At 51.4% G+C, this 17,512-nt stretch overlaps 1 protein-coding gene and 1 long non-coding RNA gene across 4 annotated transcripts; one reads left to right on the top strand and one right to left on the bottom strand.

Moving 5' to 3' along the window:
• Window positions 1-541: 541 nt before the first annotated feature.
• On the top strand, window positions 542-7,262 carry WFIKKN2 (WAP, follistatin/kazal, immunoglobulin, kunitz and netrin domain containing 2). Of its 3 annotated transcripts, none has more exons than XM_043904141.1 (2): window positions 542-735; window positions 4,319-7,262. In XM_043904141.1, exon 2 carries the CDS (start codon window positions 4,388-4,390, stop codon window positions 5,837-5,839), a length of 1,452 nt encoding a protein of 483 aa, XP_043760076.1. In that variant the 5' UTR covers window positions 542-735; window positions 4,319-4,387; the 3' UTR covers window positions 5,840-7,262. The 3 variants fall into 3 exon arrangements, with proteins under 3 accessions (XP_043760076.1, XP_043760075.1, XP_043760073.1); XM_043904140.1 differs by lacking the exon at window positions 542-735 and adding an exon at window positions 762-1,003; XM_043904138.1 differs by lacking the exon at window positions 542-735 and adding an exon at window positions 1,027-1,807.
• Window positions 6,706-16,874, bottom strand: LOC122694847. The gene is made up of 3 exons (XR_006341251.1): window positions 16,750-16,874; window positions 9,878-10,851; window positions 6,706-6,828 (listed from the first exon to the last, which is right to left on the bottom strand). It is a non-coding gene; the product is annotated as an uncharacterized LOC122694847 (long non-coding RNA).
• Window positions 16,875-17,512: the final 638 nt, after the last annotated feature.

The raw sequence follows: 17,512 nt of genomic DNA, 5'->3' as shown, positions 1-17,512 counted from the left end.
TTCTACAGAGCAGCTAGAGGTTGGGGTCTGGCCTGAGGGGAGAGTGGTCTGGGCTTGGCACTCAGTTTCCCCATCTGTGAAAAGATTGGGGCCGCACCCCTATCTACTGCCCCTGGGACACAGCACCTTGGTTACTGCTCCCCAAATCCTTTGCAGTTGGCCTTGAAAAGGTAACCTCTCTCTTCCCCACCCCCTGGCAGCTTCTGGCTCTTTTCCTGGCTCCTCCTCCAATACAGTCCTTGATGTTTCACAAACTTCTTGTCCAGCTTGTAGAGACTAGAGTCGGGTTGCCCCTTGACAGCAGTTTGACAGCTTGGTGGGGAGGGGTGATTTCAAAGGCCCTGCAAACTAGGGTCCATGCATTAATGGTGGGGTCACATAGCTGTGTGACACAGGGCAAGTTGCTTACCCTATCTTTTCCTCAAATCTAAAATGAAGGTACAGTTTGTTGTGAGGATTAAATGAGAAAATGCACACAGTTTGGCCCACGTTACGACCCCAGGAAATATCCTACTGCTGCTTACCAGGGGTGACCTTCTCCTTCATAAAGTGGGGAGATGACAGCCAACTGGCTCTTCCTGGGTAAAGGCTTCATGGTCGTTAGCGAGGCAGCTCGGCTGCCCAACACTGTCCTGAGACACTGTGACCACGTAGGTTCTCTTGGAGCGGGGAGTGTGTTAGTCGAGGAGCAGGAATGTGATACGTCCCGGAGCTGGGGGAGCTGGAGCATAGCTGGTATGTGTCTCTGGAATGATTTGGGGAAAATTCACCGAAGTTGGAACTTGAGACGCAAACTACCCAGGATAGAGAGATAGGGGGCTGTCCGCACGTCCCTCCACCCTGGGACCTGGTGCTGGGGTGGGAGTCGGCTTACACAGCACAGGCTGCTCAGGCCCGCCCTGGAATGGCCGTGAACTTGTTGTTTTTCCACGTCATTTGCTCTCAGATGTACTATCGGGCCGGCGATGCTAACCCTGCGGCTGCAGGTCCCTCCTTGTAACAAGTGAGTGTGTGTTCTTCGGAGGTGGCCAACGGGAGGAGGGGGCCCAGCTGAGAGGCGGGGGGAAGGGAAGCAAGCCTCTTCATGTAGTACAGTGAGCTTGCGTGTCCTGGAACCAGCTCCCCCCCAAAGCACATGCCATTTCTGGCCCCTGAAGGGGTTAAAGGCCTCCTGGAGTCAAAAACAAGCAGGTGTCCCACCGTGCCAGATACGCCGCCTAAACTGCTTCCAGCTTTTTTTTTTTTTTTCTGCAACAAGTCTGTGATCAGCCACAGGACAGAGGAGCCGGCAGCCTGCCTGTGACAGGCGTCAGGTTAGCTCGCTCCCACTCGGGTGGTGCGCCCAGGACATAAATCCAGGCTCTGGCCCCGGTGCGGCTCCTCTCCCGGCACACTCCGGAGAAGGAGCTCCCTTTATCTGAGGCTCCACAGCCCGGCGGACTCCACAGACTCGGTGGAGGCAGCCTCAGCAGCCGCAGCAGCCCAAGGAGGCCCACTGGGGTAGGCAGGGCAGGTGTCTGCAGCCCTGAGGAGCAGAAGGCCCAGGGGGCCCCCAGCCCTGGCGTCCTCTCAGGGGAGGTCTCTGGCCGCCGCAGACCTCAGCATGTGGGCCCTGCGGGGCTGCCGTTCCTGGTCCCTCTGGGGGCAGGGGGCAGCCCTGCTGTTACTGCTGCTTGGGGTGCCCCCTCAAGGCCTGACCCTGCCACCCCTCCGATACTCTCACGCTGGCATCTGTCCCAACGACATGAATCCCAACCTCTGGGTGGATGCCCAGAGCACCTGCAAGCGGGAATGTCAGACGGACCAGGTGAGTGTGAATCTGGAGGCCTGAGCCAGGCCACAGCAGTCTTGTTGGTGAGGCAGAGTGGGAGCTGGGTGGTGAGAATGACTCAAAACGTGAAAGAACCTGGCCCCAGGCCACATGGACATGAACAGGGTGTGATGTCTTAACTTCGAGGCCTGGAAGAAGAGATGAGCGTGATGTCGGAATTTCTCAGGGGCTGGAAATCCTCGGATTCCTGGTCTCAGGTCTGCTGAGGGCTGCTCTGAGCCAGCACTATGCCAGGCACATCAGAGAGACTGGCACAACCCACCCGCAGCCTGTCAACAGGTGAGAGAGAAACTCAGGGCACTGCGCTGAACTGCACAAGGCTCCAAGGCCAGGGAGGTCAGATCCGCATCCATCTGACCACAAAGCTGATGCTTCATCCAGCCTCTGGGCCACCTCTGGGGGTTAGGACCCTGACCCTGACATCAGTGCGGGCTGATGGGGAGGGTGGGCAGGAGTGGATCTGAATAGACTCTCTGGGTGTCTGTGAGAGGGAAGTGGGCTAGGTTTCAACCTGGGAGATCCCTTAATCCTCCCAGTGCTCAGGGCAGGCCTGGCTCAACCTGGTTCTAGGACAATTCTCTCCCTGTTCCTGCATTTAAGGGTTGTTCCTGTCACTTCTCCCAGGGTGAAGAGCCTGCTAGTACCTGGCACCTGCCTAGGCAGAGGTAATTCCTGACAGTCTGGCAGCTCCTGGGCTCGGACCAGTCTGGGCATCACCAAGGGTGCTCCTTCTGCCAAATGTACATAACCTGTGAGAGCCCAGACTGGTCCTGGAGAGAGTGGCCTGTCCCTCAGAGAGCCCAGGAGACAATCCCAGCCTCTCACTGTTCATGAGCAATGGGGGAGCCGAGGAAAAGGAAGATAAAGACTGGCTAGGGGTGGAAAAGTATTCCTATCTGGCTGAGATCAGGCGGTTGGTTGGCTACATTTGTAGGCAGAGCTGTTTCAGGGGCACAGCCTGGCCTGATAAATCAGGTGGGGCTTGGAGACAGTGAGACTCTGGCTGATTTTATGTTTTGGGGAGAAGCTCCTCTGTGAGGCTGGGGACTTAGCCTATGGATACATTCTGAGCCCTTAAGTAAAAACCGTTCTGAAAATCCCTCCAGGTTTTCTGTGCCCAGAATTACCTTCCCCTTTTCCCCAAGGATCCAGTCTTTCATGGGCCTCCAAGTCCTGAAGGAGATTCCCAGGCCAGAGTCTTTAAGGAACTGAGGGATGCCCGGGCAAGGAGCAGGTTCTCCTGCTGCTCAGCCCCCGCCTGCCCTCACCCCCACTAGGTCCCTCTCCCTCAGAACCCGGCTCTGAGATCTGTCCATCTCTGCCCTAGAGCCTCCCTGGTGTGGCCTAGAAGCCTATGCCAAGCAAGGGCTGCAAAACAAAGTCCCCATTCTGAGCCGAGAGGGAAAAACAGTAAACAAGTCTAGCAGGCAGGCTCCACGCAGCCCTCAGCTGATGCGGCCACATGAGGCCAGCCCTGGTGGGGAGTAGCTCACAGAGCCATGACCAGGGCTCAGGATTAGGGGCATTGCCCACATCCTGGAGAAAACACCATGTGAAATCCTTGTTTGTGTCAGCCCCAGAGCATGTTGCTAATTTTGAGGAATTAGACTAATGCCTTTCATGGCTCCACAGAGAATCAGAAGGAATTACAGCCTGGCAAGTCCTCGATGACGGCCTGGCTGACCTTTGCCACACAAGGGGACTTTTTTTTTTGCTATTGATTTCCCCATGCAATTCTCACATGTTGGAACTAGCACGGCCCACAGTGGTGAGACCTGATGTCCTGGGCCTGCCTTGCCTGCCCTTCCTCTAGGCTTTGGATGAACAGGGGCCAGCATGAGAGCTGCCTGATGTGTACATGTGCATTCCTTATGTACAGGCACAGCTTCAAACAGCTGTCCCAGCAGTGTCTGACTTTTCCTTCTTAGCATTTGGCCAGGGCATTCCCGATGGAAAAGACACAAAGGCAGGCTCCACTGTTCCAGGGGACACCTCACTGTGGGAATGATAAGTTGCAGACAAAAAAACTCTCATTTCTGAATCCCGTCACCTGGAGCTTGAAGTCCTTTCCCACCAGTTCCCAGCTCTGAGGGCTCGAGTGTCACCTCGCTTAGTCTTCACATTCTCATTTCATCTCATGGTAGTAGGAAGACTTTCCCTCGTGGAGTATGTGATCTGCCTCTTCCCACACTGCTAGCTGTGTGTGGCCTTGGGCAAGTTACCTTATCTCGCGGTGCCTCAGTTATCATTGCCTGTGAAGTGAGAATGATGGCTATACCCATTGTAATGAGCATGAGATAAGTTGACAGTTGTAAACATTATTAGAAGAGGGCCTGGCAAACATTAGTTATTATATCAAAATGATTTTCTCATGATAGGTGAGCACATATTAGTTCCCTTCCCTGTAAACCATGGGGGAAGGTGGGGGAAGCCTGTGCTCTCTTCCTTCTCCTCCTTGCTCAGACCTCTCCATCTGGCTCTCCCCAGGAGTGTGAGACCTATGAGAAGTGCTGCCCCAACGTGTGTGGGACCAAGAGCTGTGTGGCGGCTCGCTACATGGATGTGAAGGGGAAGAAGGGCCCTGTGGGCATGCCCAAGGAGGCCACATGCGACCATTTCATGTGTCTGCAGCAGGGCTCTGAATGTGACATCTGGGATGGCCAGCCAGTGTGCAAATGCAGAGATCGCTGCGAGAAGGAGCCCAGTTTTACCTGCGCCTCCGATGGCCTCACCTACTATAACCGCTGCTACATGGACGCTGAAGCCTGCTCCAAGGGCATCACACTGGCTGTCGTCACCTGCCGCTATCACTTCACCTGGCCCAACACCAGCCCCTCGCCACCAGAGACCACTGTGCATCCCACCACGGCCTCCCCGGAGACCCCTGGGCTGGACGCCACGGCCCCAGCTCTGCTCAACCACCCTGCACACCAGTCAGTCACCGTGGGTGAGACAGTGAGCTTTCTTTGTGATGTGGTGGGCCGGCCGCGGCCCGAGATCACCTGGGAGAAGCAGCTGGAGGACCGGGAGAATGTGGTTATGAGACCCAACCATGTACGCGGCAATGTGGTGGTCACCAACATTGCCCAGCTGGTCATCTACAACGCCCAGCCCCAGGACGCTGGCATCTACACCTGCACGGCCCGCAACGCTGCTGGCGTCCTGCGTGCTGACTTCCCACTGTCGGTGGTCAGTGGGGGTCAGGCTTCAGCCACCGCAGAGAGTAGCCCCAATGGCACGGCCTTCCCCACAGCTGAGTGCCTGAAGCCCCCTGACAGTGATGATTGTGGTGAGGAGCAGACCCGCTGGTACTTTGACGCCCAAGCCAACAACTGCCTGACCTTCACCTTCGGCCATTGCCACCGCAACCGCAACCACTTTGAGACCTATGAGGCCTGCATGCTGGCCTGCATGAGTGGGTCGCTGGCCGTGTGCAGCCTGCCTGCCTTGCAGGGGCCCTGCAAGGCCTATGAGCCCCGCTGGGCCTACAACAGCCAGACGGGCCAGTGCCAGTCCTTTGTCTACGGTGGCTGCGAGGGCAATGGCAACAACTTTGAGAGCCGTGAGGACTGCGAGGAGTCCTGCCCCTTCCCTCGGGGGAACCAGCGCTGCCGGGCCTGCAAGCCAAGGCAGAAGCTCGTCACCAGCTTCTGTCGGAGTGACTTTGTTATCTTGGGCCGAATCTCTGAGCTGACCGAGGAGCCCGATTCAGGCCGTGCCCTGGTGACTGTGGACGAGGTTCTAAAGGATGAGAAGATGGGCCTCAAGTTCCTGGGCAGGGAGCCGCTGGAGGTCACTCTGCTCCACATGGACTGGACCTGCCCTTGCCCCAGTGTGACAGTGGGCGAGATGCCACTCATCATCATGGGCGAGGTGGACGGCGGCATGGCCATGCTGCGGCCCGACAGCTTTGTGGGAGCCTCGAGCACCCGGCGGGCTCGGAAGCTGCGTGAGGTCATGCATAAGAAAACCTGCGATGTCCTCAAGGACTTCCCAGGCTTGCAGTGAAGCCCCCTGCCCCTCCCCAGCCCTCTTTCTGATCCTCTTCTACTTACCCATTCCTGGCGCCCCTCAGTCAGCAAACTGGGCAAGGTCAGATTAGACAGTCTTAGGCCAACAGGGGAATATCAGTCAATGCATCAGAAAAAGGCCACCAGAGGATTTTAAATCAGCTTCTATTCTTTGGGTTTGATAATTGGGGGGGGGGGGGCATGTCTTTTTAGGTGAGGGGGACAAAAGAAGTCAACCGACATTTGCAGGTTATTCCTGATGACCAGTCTCCTCTGACTTTGTTATCTTCTTTTGACTGACCACTCCCTCCCCTGGCTCTCCCAGGCTCCCTGCCCCTAGCCAGACTCCCAGGCAGGATTCTAGAGATGGCGGCTGGCTGAATGATGGTCACAGGAATAATTGAATGAATTGGTTTGCTAAAAAGGTAGGTGGGAATAGAAAGGAGGGCCCCAGAACTAATTGGATAAACTTCCCACAGCCCTCCAGAGCACTATGAACAGAGACCACTTCATGACGAGGGTTGTGGGAAGCGGGAAGCAGGAGGCATGATCCAGCCCAGTGCACAACTTGCCTTAAGGGGAGGCCGCCAAGCAAGTACTTTGGGTGGTGGCCAGCCTGTGCTTTGATCACGTTAGCCTAGCAGTCTCTGAGGCCACCACAGTGCAAGCAGAATATGTTTGTCGTGCTTCTTCTCCCTGGCCTTATTGATTGGTTTATTGATGTTTGATTTGTTGATTCAGTTTTATTCAGTCCAAGTCAGTGGACATTTTCTGAACATTGACTGGGTGCCAGGTGCTAGGACCACCGAGAGATGTTAGTTACTGCCCAGCTCACAGTGATTGAACACAAATGTCCAGATTCCAGGGCTCTTCCAGAAGCAGATTAATGGCTGGTGCTCCCAGCTGGCAAAAGATCCCTTTATCAGATAGTGTGCTCTCAGTTGCCACTGGCTTCCTCAGACACAAAGTCAACAGAAGCCCCAGGATCTGTTTTGATGGGAAGAGAAATAAAGGAGGAATAGCAAGGCAGGGAAGTGGGTTGGTGAAAGAAGGAAAGAGGGAAGACCGGGAGGTAGGCTTGGGAAGGGAAAGGAATGCTGCTCGATGCTGCCATCTGGTGGTGGTCTCCAGAGCTGCAGGGACCTAGAAGGAGGCTCTAGGTGTGGACTGGGAGGGCAGGTTTGAGGATGTGGCAGCTTGTTGATTTCTGTTTCTGGACTTCCAGAACACGTCCGCTACCCCACTATTAGATTTAGGATTTGAGAAAGCCACTGTCAGCTCTTCATCTACCCCTCTTCAATCCTCATCCTTCATTATGTCCATGCCCCTCCAAAGCTGAAGAAGGTCACTGTGGGGCGTTCTCATTTCTTCCTCAAATGTAGGGGGAAGATGTCAATTAAAAGCTCATAGTATCGACAGCCCTTCCCTTGTGGTTCGCTTGGGCTGATGTGTAGGTGGGAGCGGGGAGTGCTGGGCAGTGTCATTTGCTTTGGTGACCTACCTAAGGGGGAGCACAGGGGGAATCTGGCCAACTGGATCCCATTTGAGTGATGGAGAGACACTGCTAACACTCCACCCATTTTGCAGCTCCAAGACTCCTTACTGCGGTGCTCACTGCAGCTCTGGGCATTAGGCACAGGACAGCTGAGGCCAGGTGACTCACCCAGGGACTTGGGCGGGGAGGCATGTGGTGGAAGCCCAGGCGTTCTGCTTTGTATCTCAGTTCAGTCCCCTGCCCCCTCACACTAGGGGGAGACAGGAGTGGGCAGGGGGACCGTTCTGTCTGGCTGTGACTCCCTGGTGGGGGGGGCGGTCTCTGGGTAAGGCCTGGTCCCAAAGCACTGGGTGCTCAGAGTGTGTGATCAGGTTTCCAGGCTGTAGCAGCAGCACCTTTCGTCTCAGGGGCTCCTGGCTGCTCCCCTTCCCAGAGATGTTTTCAGGAGCCTGCAGCCAGGGCATGACCCCAGCTTGTCTGTCCCCTAGGCTGGAAGCCAGCTAAGCATGAGGGACACCTGATCCCTATGCATTTCTCTGGTCTTTCCGGGCCACAGCCCAAAGGAAGAATTCAGGCTCAGTTCAGCCCAGTCAGGTCAATCCCTCTTTAGAGATAATTCCCTGCAATAAGGAGGGGTTGGGATCAAGAAGACAAGCTGCTCCCTGAGAGAAGAGAGGCCAGAGGAATGGGAGCTTCTCAAGTCACCACCAAGAAAATGCTAAGCACAGAACTTAACCAAGAAGGTGTGAGCACAGGCTCAGGACCCACCCATTCAGGTCTTGAAATCTGGGACTGAGGACTTGGCTCCTCACCCTCCCTCAGAGTGGGGACATACCATTGTACCTGCTTCTAGGTTGAGGTGCCCTAGTAATAGCACATCGCCTTAGAACCTGAGGGGGCAAGTGCCTACGTGCCAGCATCTGTCTCCTCCCCACTTCCCTCCACTTGCATAGATGTGGAGGTGTGAGATTCAGGGGTCCAATCTCAGGCTTCCTCTCACAGGCTCACTGCTGACACATAGCCACAGACTTGGGGTCCCTGTCACACTCCAGCCCCATATTGACAGGGTGGGAAGGCCCAGCCTGTGGAGTCAGATCCACCTAAGGCTGAATCTGGGCTCTGACACATAGCTGACATCTCTCTGAGCCTCAGTTTCCTCATCTGTAGGACAGAGCACTTCATGGAGACTTGGGGAGCTCTACCCTATTATCTGTGCCAAACTGAAAAACCTAGAAAACAGAACTTGGCACAGATGGCTGCCCCTGTGCCCCCTCCAGGCCCTCGGCAGCTCCCTGGCTGAGAGCAGGCCCCCAGGACCTACAGCCCTCCCCTCGCTCTTCCATCCAGATCTCGGGTTTTGAAGGCTCAGAGACCACATAGTTTCAAATATTGTATTCTGCTGCTCAGAACTGACTACTCCACATAGGCTGATTTGGGATTTGTAAAACATAGGTACTTGGGGAAAGGGTGATAGAGAATCAATTATCCTTGTGGACCTATCACATGGCATTTGTTTTCTGTCCTTGAAACCGGCCTGTGTCTCTTGCTCTGTCACCCAGGCCTTACACAGGAACTGACTTCTGAAAGGTGCTCAGTACAGGATGAACTGAAATCCCAGGGCCTGGTTGCCAGGTGACCTAGAGAGGCTGCCCCACTGGGAGATTTGGCCCCAGAACATAGGGGGATTGAGCCCTCCTTCAGGTCTGAAGTCAGATTCATCTGCTTTCCTGTCTACACTGGACATTTGTTCCTCCCCTCCTTGCATCTGTTGTCTGCCCCACACCCCCCACTCCCTGCAATCCTCTGGTCTCTCCATTTGCCTCTTCAGAGGCTTGTTCTGGTGCTGGCTGTCTCTAGACCAGCCCTGAGGCCTCTGGGGCATGGCAGCTTGGCTTTTTCCATCCTCTGCCTCCCCCAGCACCTCTGGCCTCCTAGGACACTCTGTTCCATTGTCTGCCCAGCTGCTCCATAGTCTGATGTCATCCCCTGGATAGTGGGGCCAGAGGGCAGGGACTAGGGGCAGAACCTGATGAAGAAAGGGGGAGAATAAATCCACAGCCACATAGCAGTTTCCTCAGGCTGGGGAGGATGCCCTGTGTCCAACTGTCCTGCTGTAACATCAACACTGAGTGGGTGGTTGCTACAGTACAGGCAGTGGGTCTTGTCATCTCCATCACAAACGTGGGAGACAGAACGCTATTTTGTAGGTGGGAAAACGGAGGTGAGAGGGGATAAGAAACTTGCCCAAGATCACCCAGCCATTAAGGGACAGAGCCAAGATTTGAACCAAGGCAGTCTGATTTCTAGGCTCTTTATGCTCATGCTATGCTGTTTCTCCCAGCATGTCACACACACATACATACACACACACACAGCTCTGGGCTGGGCAGCGTGGAATCCCATCAGGAACTCAAATGTCTCCAAAGAGCCTGCCTCTCATCAGCCTCATGCACACCAGCCCATGCTTACGATCCTACGCGTCACATGGTATTTCTATCACATGCAAGAGCAGTCATGGCCTAGATTCCTGAGCCTACTCACCCTTTAGGACTCAGCTCCTCGGGTGCCTCCATCGTCCCCAGGCTGCACAAACAATCTTCTCCAAGTGTCTGTCCCCCTGTACACTTGCACTGTTCCTTGGCCAGGGTCACTGCTTAGGGCTCTGGGAGGCCTGGGGGCCCAGCTCGCAGAGTTCCAGAAGGATTCATTGGATGAACAAATGGCCCTGGGAGCAAGGGCCATGTGGTGCACCGGACAACTGCAAGGGTATGAGGGGGCTCCTCTGGGGTCTTCCCTCTTTTTTCCCAGCTCTGCTTCCTGATACTGTCCCCTCCCCCTCTCCAAGGAGTCTGAAGTCTCCCTCTGGCTGGGAGTGGGTGATTAATACAGGCAGGATGGAGGGCAGGGTTCCCCGGTCCTATTCTTGGCCGTGACCTCATTCTGGAATGTGCCCTGAGGTCAAGTGACACTCCTCACTCAAGTTGTGTGTTAGGAGGAAGGAAGCTTAACCCTCCAGCTGGCAATGCCCAAGGGAGAGGGTAGGGGTGGCAGGTGGGCAGCCCACCACCCTCTCCTTCCCTCCTCTTTAGCTCCTATTCTAGGGTTGGGTTGGAGTCTCCATGTTCCACCCCAACTTACCCTAAGATATGGAGCTCTGGCATCCAGGTCTCCAGCCACACCCTGGCCTCCCAGACAAGGGGAGAACAGGTCTCATCCCCAACACTTCGAGGACTGGACCCTCCCACCGGTAGGGCTTCTTCCCAGCACATCTATTGGGGTGAGATGAGGTATTTGGGTGTTTCCTGTCCTTTTCAAGTCTTTAGGATGCCGCCAGAGACCTGACAGGATGATGATATGCCCATCCCAATCATTTGTTTTCTGTCTTGGTGTGAGGCACACACCCAGTTCTGGCAGAGGATGGTGACTGTTCTGTCTTCTTTCTGTGTGAACATCCAGGAAGTAGAGACAGGGCCTGGGGTAGAAGTGAGGACCTCCAGCAGTGGGGGAGCACAGTGCTAGAAGAGAAGAGGTGGGCATTTGAGCAGGAACAACTCTTTTTTTTTTTTTTTTTTAAAGATTCCACGTGCGGAGCACAGTGCTAGAAGAGAAGAGGTGGGCATTTGAGCAGGAACAACTCTTTTTTTTTTTTTTTTTTAAAGATTCCACGTGCTGCTAATGCTGCTCTTCAGGGGCCACTTAAAAAAAATTTTTTTTTTCTTCTTTATTGTTTTGGTTGCACTGAGGTTTTGTTGCTGCGAGTAGGCTTTCTCTAGTGGCGAGCACAGGCTACTCTTGCTTGTGGTGCGTGAGCTTTGCATTGCAGGGTCTACTTTGTGGAGTACAGGCCCTAGGTGAACAGGCTTCAGTAGTTGCAGCACACGGGCTCCTTAGTTGTGGTTCAGCGGGCCCTGGAATGTGGGTTCAGAAGTTGTGGTGCATGACCACAGTTGCCCTGCATGTGGGATCTTCCTGGACCAGGAATCAAACCCATGTCCTCTGCATTAGCAGGAGGCTTCTTAAACACTGCACCACCAGGGAAGTCCTTTTTTTTTTCTTTTTTTTGCTGCATCACAGGACTTGTAGGATCTCAGTTCCCTACCACGGATTGAACCTGGGACCCCAGCAGTGAAAGCACTGCTAACCATTGCACCACCAGGGAATTCCCAAGTGTGAACAACTCTGATCAGGCACTTTACAGTTGTTGTCCAGTTTAATCCTGAATCCTTTAATGGTTAAAGCAAACTTGCCCAAGAGCCAGGATCTCTCTGGATCCTGGGTCTGTCTGACTTTAGTGCCCATATTCTTTCCAGGGTGACATATATATTTTAAACATTTGGCTAAAGGCTGAGGGCCCCTAATGGCCAACCCCCTCCTGAACATCCATAACCACCACTTCTACTCATCCAGGAGTGCCAAGGCTGTACAGAAAGTTATAAAGCTGCACCCTTCAATAGTTAGTATTGAATTCATGTAAATAACCTCATAGGAAATAATGATAAAATTTAAAGATTCAGTTCCTCAGCCTCCCATCTACAGTCCAAGTGTCACATGTGACGTGTTTGGTGGCTACCATATTGGACAGTCATCACAGTCCTATCCAACAGGACTGTTACAAAGGATTAAACTGAAATTCTTGTTTTCTCTGTCAGAAATCTTGTTTGGGTGTGGGGGTCCTAACTCTAAGCTCCTGCCCTGCCAAGGACTCCAGGGGTTCCTGCTTTTTCAGGCAGCTCCTTGTTTTAGTCTCATGGGTCCTACTGCCACAAGGGCTTTGGGAATTACCCCCACTGTCTCTGGACTCTGATCTCAGCCTCAAAACCCCCCCTCATCTTCTCTCACAGAAGGCTTCTGTAAGCCTTCTTGCAAATAAAGTTCCTGATGGCCTTTCTCAATATCCCAGGGTTCCTGGGACTTCCCTGGTGGTCCAGCGGTTAAGAATCCGCCTTCCGATACAGGGGACACGGGTTGAGCCCGGTCGGGGAATTAACATCCCACATGCTGCTGGGCAACTAAACCGGTGGGCCACAACGATTGACGCCCATGTGCTCTAGAGCCTGTGCTCTGAAACAAGAGGAGCCCATGCACTACAACTAGAGAGAAGTCCCCATGTACCCAAACTAGAGAAAGCCTGTCTACTACAATGAAGACCCCCAGCCCTGCCAAAGTAATCCCAGAACAGGTATACAAAACAAGTATACAAGAGAGTACATACACACCAAGTCCCAGCAGTTGTGGCACTCAGGGGAAGATGAGTTTACCAAAATTTTAGCTAAATATGTTGGAGAAGGGCTGCTGATTGGAGGGAGACAGTAGGGGCTATGGACTAAATATCTTTACGGCATGACACAGCGCCCATGGCAACTGTGATGTGCTCCCACTGATGGGCCAGGTACTTAACAGGTCTTCAGAGATGCCATGGAAGTGCTGACTAAAGGTCTAAGAATTATTTTGTTATGGTCATTGCTGTTAGAACTGAATTGCGTAAGACTTTTATTAATAAAAGAGGCACCAGATATTTTAGGCCTCAGGCCCTCCAGTTTCCGTGGTATACAGGGTGAGTGGCCATGACGAAAGGCCAGAGTCATGACAGGCAGAGCATGGGTTCTTGAGTCAAACTATCTGGGCTCAAATACTGGCTCTGTGACTTTGGGTAAGTTAAGCTCTCATGCCTCAGTATCTTCATCTGTAAATAATGAATAATAACTGTTCCCACAGTGCCTCTCTAGCAGTAGTCAGCCTGGGTCTGGTAGCTCCAGCTGGCTGGAGATAATTGCTGTTGCATGTTCCCACTCACGGCTGGAAAGAACCAGGAGATTAGAACAGGCCCCTCTCCCCAAAGCTGCCCTTGGACAGCAAAGTAAGAACAGATACAGTCTCCTTTGCTAACCAAGGAAGAGTCTAGGATAAGGGTAGCCAGAGAGGAGAGGAGAGAGGGACACACACCCTGACTTGTACTGAAAGCAGTGAGAGATAAGTGTAGCAAGGGGGTAGAGATGGGGAACATCTGGGACCTCCATGGACACTCTAAGAGCATTTCCCTACCATTCCCAGCTCTAATAGCTTCATGCATGGAGCTGAGTTCTTACTGATCCCTTATTTCAAGCACCACTCGCCTTCTCAATGCACCAAAAAGGATAAAAGAATAAAAGGGGAAACAGCCTCAGAGTCCTGGTATAACCAGTAATTCAGACTCAAAGCAATCCTCTCAATTATCACAACCAACAATTTCACCTGTGACCCTAATAAGAGGAAAGGCCAGTGTTCATGGCTGAGCAGAATGCAGTTTCATTGAGACTTACACAGGTGGTGACCCATTCCCACCTCAGGCCTCATGGAAGGTACCCCTGCTCTTTACCACCTAGATGCCCTGATAGCAGGGTTAGTAGTTTCCATTACTAATAGCCTGAGGTACCTAGTATGTGCTCAACACACACTATCTCATTAAATATTTACAACCCTGTGGTATGTTTGTCATCCATTTCAGAGATGATGAAACTGAGGCTCAGAGAGATTGAGTAATTTACTGAAGGCCCCTAGCCAAGCACGAAACCAAGCTTAGGTCTGTCTCTGTGACTCCAAAGCCCATGCATTTAATCACATGGGTTTCCCTGGTGGCTCAGAGGTTAAAGCATCTGCCTGCGATGCGGGAGACCTGGGTTTGATCCCTGGGTCAGGAAGATCCCCTGGAGAAGGAAATGGCAACCCACTCCAGTATTCTTGCCTGGAGAATCCCATGGATGGAGGAGCCTGGTGGGCTACAGTCCACGGGGTCGCAAAGAGTTGGACATGACTGAGCAACTTCACTTTAATAATATATTTCACCAGAGTCAAGAATACTGAAGTACGTTTGTTTTCTCTTTTGCTTCCTCCCTTCTCCCTGCTAATCCACCAGGAAGTTTCACTGTGTAGAATTCTCATGAAAAGTCACGTTTTAAAAGAGGAGAGGATGTAAGCCCCTCTCACAGAAGAGTAGAGAGTATTCAGGTCATTCCCTGTAGGGAAGAGGATTACAGTCAATGCTTCATATCCCTTAGTGGTCCTCACACTAACTGTAACAAGTAGGCTTTCTCAGATAGGAAATCTGAGGCTGAAAAAGTTTAATGGGGCACAGCTATTCCAGGGTGAGTTTGGGATTCAGTTTGAAGTCAACCCTAGGGTTGTCTAACCCTAGTGACAGGGTTACTAGGAGTAATTTTATTTGGAGGCTTAATGAAGTCCCTACACTCCTATAGAATACTACTTAGCTATTAACAGTTACCAAGGGGTCTGGACAGAAACCTGTGGGGCCTAGACCTCTATCTCCATGCTGGTGATATTGGGGTGAGACTGATGTTTTCTGTTCCAAAGCAAGAGCCAAACTTTGTCCAGAGCAGCAATGTTCTCTGGACAGTCCCATGTGAAGGGGTTTGGCCAGCTTGTGTGGTGTTTTCAGAGGATGAGAGTGCTTAGCCATAAAGGAAACTTAGGGGAGACTCGGCAAAGGCATTGCTCAGGGAAAGTGACCCAAGGGAAAAGTGACTAGTGGCTATTAATCTCTTGCTTAGATATTATAAAGCTTCCTCACCAAAGCCTCTTTCTATAATTTAGGCTCAAACTGGAAAATATTATAAGCAACCAAAAAGCCAAGCTGGAAAGTGAAACAGCTTAGCTCTGAAAACACAGGCTACCTTGGCCAGGAGTAAAATGTGGTGATGGGGACAGTGAGCGGGAGTGAGCTGGGGGTGTCTGGATTTCAGTGAGCACACACATTCTACCCACTCCAGCTTCTGGAAGGGCGCTAGCTGCTCTGAACCCTGATAATTACAAAAAACAAAAAGAAATTCTGTCTCTAAAGGTGGGAAAACAAATGAGGTGACCCCTAGAGGGAGCTTCTAGCCTGAGGTGGTTTTTAGGATAAGAATTTAAAGCTGAAACTAGGATAGTTTCCCTTCCTGCACTTTCTTTTCCTCCCTACCACCAATTCTACCCTGGAATTCTTCCCTCACCTCCCCATCTCACCCCTGGGTCTCACAAATAAATAAATTCCAAACCACCTCTCTTTCACAATACTTCTGTTCAAAGCTTGGAACAATGAAAAAAAAAATTATAATACCCAAAGTTAAAAGCAGCTTTTCCTAGGAGTGCGGGGCTGGTAACAAGCCTTCTAGTTCAGATTCCTCCGCTCTTTTCCCTAAGAGTACAAATTCTCCCACTGTGGACACATCAGATAAAGCAAAAGAACCAGGACCAAATTTTTCCTCCACTGGGGCTGGGAATTTGAGAGAGCCCACGCTTCCCCAGGTGACCCATTCTTCATAACTTGATTACTCCTCCCCAGTCTCGAACCCCTCAGATGGATGTCATCTCTCTCTGTTCTTTTCATACCTCCACATTCTCCTGTGTATGATTATTTGGGTGTGTGTGTTATTATTTGGTAGAGTATAAGCTCTTGCTGCTGCGTCGCTTCAGTCGTGTCCGACTCTGTGCGACCCCATAGGCAGCAGCCCACCAGGCTCCTCTGTCTCTGGGATTCTCCAGGTTTATATATGTATCACCAGTTCCTAACCCAGGAGATGCTCGATAAATGTGTTGATTGGGTGAACATAGAGGCTCTGTTAATGCTACCTCACTTTGATACAGTTTAAGGACTTGAATGGAATCTGACCGTCAAGTCAGCCCGACCCTTCTGCTGTCTATCGTAAAGACTAGTAAAGCCCAGGACCAAAGACTTCAGGTATGTGAAGTGCCCCAAAGAGAATCTGAACACCTGGATGGCAGCAGGATGTGGATACTGAAAACTAGCCCATGACGTGCAAACTCTTACAACCCACTCCCCGCTGTATTTCTGCAGCAGATTTTCTTTTCCTAACTATGCCTGGCAAAGGCTAATATTAACACAAGTTTAGCGTTGCTGAGCAAATGACCACTTAAAGGACCAGGCCAGGTGTTTGGGGAAGGAAATGACACAAAGTATAGTTTAGATACTGTCTCCCATGTAATCAAGTGTGGTTCCTTCATAAAACCTTCCTATGGGTGTCAAAGGAGTAGTACAGTATAATGGTTAAGGATCGTGGACTTTTGGAAATAGACTCCCACAGTTCAAATCCTGACTCTACGGGCAGTAACTATCTCACAAACTCCACTTCCCTCCATAAATGAGGGAAATAGCATAACCTTCAGAGGCTTCTTACGAAATTTAGTGAGCTAAAATGTACAACTGCTTAGAACAATATTCTGCACACAGTAAATACTATAAAATGTTGATGATTATTATTGACCTTCTGAGGTTGGTTATTGCCTCAATTCCACAAGACTTTTGATAATATCAAAATTATTGTCATTCAAATAGGTAGCATGCAAAATACTGGTGCAGCTACCTACTGATTGTTAAAGTCTGGAAGAAAACTTGTAATCATCAGGAGAGTGTGGTGTACCTGGACTAGGGGACTTGTCCTGGGTCTCCAAACTTCTGCAAAATATCCATCAAGGGAAATGGTCTTCAGGAGGAGTCCTGCAGCTGCACACACATAGGCTCCCTCTTTTACTGTTCTTTCATCTTTCCCACACCTGAAGGAAGGGCAGATAGAAGGGACATTTGTTAACTCTTTTCTATCTGCTGTTGGATTCTTTTCCTCTGGCTGAAGCTCCTGGGGAGATGAGGTCTTATTCTCTATTCCTTTATACAGAACCCCAAAAGTTCTTTGAACTAAATAAGAGTCTCCTTCCAAAAAATATTTCTTCCTAAGTTCCAAAAAAAAAAAAAAAAAAAAGTCCTTCCTTTCTTCCAGTCTATTTTCCAATCTATTGTAAGATTCAAAAGCATGAAATTTCTCCAGGTAAAACCCTTTATGTGGCTCAGATAGTAAAGAATCTGCCTGCAATGCAGGAGACTCAGTTCAAAACCCTTTATATCCTTATGGAAACTGGGTTGCTCTCAGTCTTGAGTTAAATGGCCTCTGGTAACACCTTAGTTTCTAAAAAGGCTGTCCAGGGATTGCAGCTGTCTTAAGCATTGGATTGAAATGGTTTAGGGATCCCCATCATGTTTCCTGGAAATAGAAAGGAATTAGCAGAAAATCAGTCACAGAACTCTAGAGAACTTTAAAATGAATTGGGGCTTCCCTGCAGCCCTGTGGTTAAGACTCCACACTTCCACTGGAAGGGGTGTGGGTTCGTGCAAGGTGCAGCCAAAAAAAA

The sequence above is a fragment of the Cervus elaphus genome, chromosome 5 (genome assembly GCF_910594005.1).
Source record: "Cervus elaphus chromosome 5, mCerEla1.1, whole genome shotgun sequence".
Lineage (NCBI taxonomy): Eukaryota > Metazoa > Chordata > Mammalia > Artiodactyla > Cervidae > Cervus > Cervus elaphus.
The sequence above is the reverse complement of the archived record's forward strand: the minus strand, read 5'-3'. Positions and strand labels throughout refer to the sequence as shown.